The following is a 6,007-nucleotide window of genomic DNA, read 5'->3' as shown; positions in this document are numbered from 1 at the left end:
CCTACGTTAATTTAATAATGTTTTGATAACGTTAATTTAATACTAACATTTTAATAACGTTAAATTGATAACGTTAATTTAATATACTACTACTACTATCCTTAATAACATTAATTTAATAACGTATTATTAAAACTATATTTTTTTTATTATTAGTATAGTTTCATCTTTAATTTAATATTTAAATAAATTATATTTAGATATGTTATATAACATAAATTCTCCCTTTGCTTTATAATATATATACATACCCGCGCGATTTTTTCGTCTGAGGCTGACCCACCTAATCAATAAATCTTCAATATTGCTCTTTTTCCGCAATGACAAAAGAAATTGGATGCCATTTTCATCTTTGAGCCAAAAATAATGAAAAAATAATAGTGAAAAGTCATTTAAAGGTCATATTTGTACAGTTTTGAATAGTTAAAGGTCATATTTGTGTACTGTTAAATTTTAAGGTCAAAGTTATAAATTTGGTGTCAAGTTTAGAGTCATATTTATGTATTATGCCCTTAAATTTTAAGCTAGACGCGCCCAGTTTTGCGTTCTGAACACGCGTTTTGCCACGTAGGATCGGAGGTCATATTTGTGCAGTTTTGAATAGTTAAAGGTCATATTTGTGCATTGTCAAAGTTTTAAGGTCAAAGTTATAATTTGGTGTCAAGCTTAGGATCATGTTTATGTATTATGCCTTTGGAAAAAAGACATAAGTAACCATTAAACAATAGGTGAAAGCCTAGTGACACCTCATCTACTTTTATAATTTACTCTTTTGTTTTACATGTAAAAAAAACTGTTTATTGAGTATCTGGAACCTCACAGCATGTCAAATAGTTGTTTTGAATCAGTACTCAGATCGAGGTTATAGTACTTTGACAGAGGATTCATGTAAATTCAGGAGCTTTTGTTCAAACAGCCAATATCTTCCTCTGTTATGTTATGAAGTAAATCCACAGTATCAAATTTGTACTTGAGAAGCACTAAAGAATTAACCATATAACAAAGGCCAGATAGGTTTCTTTCTTGGAATAATTAACCATCAGGGTTCCGAAGGAGATAGGCTTCTGCTACATTCTTTTTGAGCTTGACACCTTCGAGCTGGAACCACCAACTGGTGACTGCTCAAACTTGACCTCATCGATCCTACCAATAATGGACTTAAATGCGCCACCTGCAGACAAGAAACCACTGTTAGAAGATATTACTGATGAAAACGAGAGTTTCCAAAATCGGAAAAGAATTAACCTCCAAGAAGGCACCCTAGACTCATCAATTCCCACCAATTGATGTATTAATCGGCAAGAGGATTTATAAAAACACTTGTTATTGCACGTGAAGCCAAATGTTGTACGGAAACACCTATTTAAACATCTTGATAATTTATTACAATAGCCCTCAGAAGGGAGAAGAACCTGATCTGTTGGTGCTCAAAATATTTCGACCTTAAGCGCGTCCCCTCCCGTCATATCTTCAACATTTTGTTTAATCTTCAGATCGGAATCTCCAAGTTGAGGGCTGTTGTCAAGTTCGATAATTTTTAATGAACCAATATCCCCAAAATTAGTCGGAATCTCCTCAAGCATATGACATTCCCACAGTTGTAATTTCTCAAGCATGGGAAAGATTCCTCTCCAAACTCCCACTTAGCAAGAGCCACTTCTTGCAAAAACAAAAATTTGAGATTCTCAAACGTGTCTTCCTCCCCCATGTTCCATTCTTCCCCCTGCATGATTGTTCTCGTAAGGAACAACTCTTCAAGGTTGGACAGTCTCGCTAATGTTGATAGTGAACCGGATGCCAAAGGAAAGTCAAACGACATCAATATTTTCAAATTTGATGGGAAGTGAAAATTCCACAACCAATTTGTCGCTAAAGAGGGTCCACTGTCAATTGTGTTTGAACTTTCAAAATCTACTCTGAGGTAATCTAGTTTAGTTAGAAATCCACTTTCGGGAACCAATATCGCTCTGTTGAATAACCCCGTGATTCCTTGAGAACAAATTTAAGCTCTTGAACATTGGGAAACCTTTCGAAAATATCATCTGTTTCTTTCGAATAGGAAACCACGAGTTTCCCTAATTTTCTCATGTTATCTAACTTTGAGTCCTCTGCTATCAGTATCGGTTCATCTGTATCCATATCAAAGAAAGAACAAACATCAATGGACAGCACTCTTAACTTTACAAGATCCCAAATACTCGGTAATAGAACCAAGGTTGATCCTTCATTATCAACCAGCAGGGATTCTAGATTCCACAGGTTTGAGAAAGATGAAGGCCGAGATTTAACTTCTGTCCTAATGTCTAAGAACCTCAAATGATTCAAAATGCATATTTCATTCAGCAAAGAATCTTTCACAGTCATAAAAGAGGGTTGCAGGAGCAACACTCTAAGAAGCCTCAAGTCTCTTAGGTGACATGCATCACGAAGACGATCTTCCATCTTGTCTCCATTTATCTCCAAAGAGACGTGGTGTTTACCAGAATGCCTTTTCATTTTTGAACTAAACAGGATGAAATTGTTAGGCCCAAAGTGCTCCTGATTATAATCAATGCGTACTGTGCGTGGCATAAAAACTGAAGAAGAAGATGGATCACCTGAACTTATCTGGCCAAACACATTTTCCTCTCTTGCTATTATCAAACAAAAGTCGTGCACAAGATCATGAATTTGGCAAGTCGGTTCATCACCTATCTCATTGAAAGAAATTATCAAGCCACTGGAAATTAAATTATCAAAATAAATTTCCATCAGTTCATCCACACTCTTCTCTCTCTCTCTGTTCAACAAGCCCTTCAGCATGCCAAATTATTTTCAACCAATCTCTGTTGATTTCTTCGTCCTTAGGATACCTAGCAAGGTACAGGAAGCATGGCTTCAGTTGAAGAGGTAAATGGTCATAACTTAATTCTATAACCTTCATCACATCAACTTCACTGTTCAAAATATAGGAATTCAAATTATTTCAAACTTCAAGCCACACAGACATTGTCTTTTCCCTCCCTGCAATGACTCCAGCAATCAGATCAGCAACCAAAGGAAGCCCCTTACAATTTTCGGCTATTTCTTTTCCAACATCCAATAGTTCATCGGGGCAACTCTTGTTTCCAAATGCCCTTTTCTCTAATAACTCCCAACTTTCTTCTAGTCTTAGCAATCGAAGGTTAAGAGGATCAGTGCTGCGCTTTCCATACAAACCTACTTCCATATCTCGGGATGTCAAAATTATTCTACTTCCATTTTCAACTAGAGTAAAAGGTCTTGATAACTTATCCCATGTATCAGTATCCCACAAGTCATCTAACACAGAAAGATACCTCTTTCCAAGCAGATGTCTCCTTAGCTCATCAGCAACATCCATATTCTCACTCAATTTTGAATCCGGGCCAGTAACTTGATTATAAACTTTCTCCAACAAATTTCTTTTGTCGTATTCTTGGCCAACTGTGCACCATGCACGAATGTTGAAACGTCTAGAAACGGACTCATCATTGTATACTTTGTACGCCAAAGTAGTTTTGCCAGTGATTGAGATGACATCCAAATCTTTCGGTCCACTGGTGAGCCTAGTAATCAACCAGTTTATCTCCTCCTCAAAACCTACGATTATTTTATCAGCCGTCAATGACTTTCGTTCAACTGGCTTCTTGGGAGAGTTTACAACAATGAGGCTCTTGTTCTTGTGAATCTTCTCCGGTAATTGGGAGACATCTTCTATGATAAGCCTGATCTTTTTTATCACAATGGGAAATGAGAAAATAATATGTAAGAGACCATTATCTCGCACGATAATTGAATTTATGACATCTTTTTGCCTCATATGCCACATCTAAAACACGTGCCCAGAGATCTTTATTCAATTCTTGCTCAATCTTCACGAAGGAAGATCTTATAAATTCTAGGTCCTCTTTCACCTGTCCAATTTCTTCCTTTATCAAAGCAATTGAATAAGAATTGGAATCCAGCAAATCTTTTAAGTGTATGTGTAGCAGATGCATGAAGTGCAGTCCATCATTCATCGGGAAGCAACATTTATATGAGTCCGGGGCTTTCAGATAAACATGTTTGAGATCTTCCTTGAGGAGTTCAATTTTTTCTTCCAGCAAGTCCAGAGTTGCACGACTTGTTTCATTGGTTCTCTCTTCATTCCTTGACTTTTCTTCTAAGTCACGAAGAAGAGCTGATACCTCCCTGATAAGTGCTCCAACACGTGCCAAAAGATCAAATAATTTGTCATGATGAATAAAGTCCTTCGGCATGTTAGTAAGAACAATTAATAGGAACTCTATCATGACATGAATGTTTCGAGCCCCTGAAGTTCTAGGGGTAGTAACATTTACCATGTGTTCTTGTAGATGAATCAGATATTCTCTTATAATGTCTGGAGAGGTTTCTAGGAGCTGCTTGATGAAGCATCCAACTTCTGCCGAAGTTGAAGCTTTCAAATTGGTATGACATATGAGTAGATGAGAGTCTTCTTTAATTATAACATCCCAAAGAAGGATTCCAACTTTCTCAGCCATGAGTTGAAACTGAGGCAAGACATACTGAACAATCTCGTGCTCAATGCAACGATTCACTATCAACCCATGGAAATCTTTCATGTTGCCACACACATTCGGAAGAATCTCATACTGAGTCTCTAATGGATGAATCTGTTCAGCATAACACTTGGATAGATAATGTAGATTCTGGAGGAGGAAGCTCAACTGCTCATCAGTCATGGTGGAACTTGATGTTGAATGATGGGATGAGTCGATACAATCATCGATATTATCCATGAGGCTAAGAAAAACATGATCCATGTCAACATCATCCAAAATTGGTCGAAGCAGATCCTCAACCTCTTGTCTTGAATAACTCATTACACTTTCAAATATTTCCAAATCACAATGAGAAAGCTGGACGTACGTACAAATAAATGTCAGCACCAATTTCAGCTTTTCAATTTGATTGGCTATGTCGACAGCATTTTGATCCTCTTCATTCTCTAACCTCTCCATGAAATCCAGAACTTTGACAACGTCCTTGCAAAGAGCATAAAATGACACCTTCCAAATGACCAAATCAATGTTTTATATTCGTTTGCTTTCTATACATTGGTTTGTACATTAACAGTTTGGGTGCTTAAAATTTCCTATCCCTCAGAATACATTTTTTACTGTCGGCATGTTATTTTCTGAAGCGGTGAATTATACTTTCTGGGTAATTAACACATAGTGCAGTAACTTTAATGAGAAAAAATTCATACAAGTATTTTACTCCATTCCTTTCTTAATTGTCACATTTTGTTTCTCGATCATGAACTTTGACCATTATTTTAAGATATAGTTTTTCATATTAACATGAAAAGAATTGCAACTATAGTATTTTTCATATAGTTTTCGAATATCTAAATTTTAAATCTAAAATATTGAATCATTCTAATCAATTTAACACCGAAGATTAGTCAATCCAACTCTTATAAAGTGAATTTTGACAAATAAGAAGGAACATAGGGAATACTAAATAGTTGCATAAGTTAGTAAAGACAGTCTTTGTTTTGAAGGAATGAGTAGTTTTTTAACAACAATTATTTAGGAAGAGAGTTAGTATGACATATCACAAAGTTGTTTGATTCTCCTTTCTCTCTTTGTCCTTCATTCTCCATGACTAAAATTGCCTTTCAAATACAAATTCTCAGGACCTTACGTATAAAATGTAGATAAAAATTTTATCAGGAGAATAAAGTAGCAAAAGATGTACAGATATAAATAAGTAAATAGCATTCTATGTATACTTTCTCAATTTTTTCTACAAATCTTAATACCAAAATTAAACAAAGTTTATCAGAGACTAACCTTTATCACTTAATGAAAATTCTGATGCTAGGTAGAAAATGATGCATAGTATTTCCAAAAAATCTTATAAAGCAAAAGCAAATGGAGCCTCCAACATAATCATACTCTCAAGAGGGAACAATAAGCTGCAATAGGGACTTTTGGCCATGAAATATATATATATATAT

The 6,007-nt window shown here is 35.5% G+C and overlaps 1 protein-coding gene across 1 annotated transcript; it reads right to left on the bottom strand.

Moving 5' to 3' along the window:
- Positions 1-2,965: 2,965 nt before the first annotated feature.
- LOC124895470 (putative late blight resistance protein homolog R1B-16) lies at positions 2,966-5,051 on the bottom strand (the record flags this gene model as incomplete). The annotated part of the gene is made up of 2 exons (XM_047405914.1): positions 2,966-3,730; positions 3,816-5,051. Coding segments are annotated over 2 exons (2,001 nt in total), but the record flags the coding sequence as incomplete, so codon positions are not given.
- Positions 5,052-6,007: the final 956 nt, after the last annotated feature.

The sequence above is a fragment of the Capsicum annuum genome, unplaced genomic scaffold, assembly GCF_002878395.1.
Source record: "Capsicum annuum cultivar UCD-10X-F1 unplaced genomic scaffold, UCD10Xv1.1 ctg82420, whole genome shotgun sequence".
Taxonomy (NCBI): domain Eukaryota; kingdom Viridiplantae; phylum Streptophyta; class Magnoliopsida; order Solanales; family Solanaceae; genus Capsicum; species Capsicum annuum.
The sequence above is the reverse complement of the archived record's forward strand: the minus strand, read 5'-3'. Positions and strand labels throughout refer to the sequence as shown.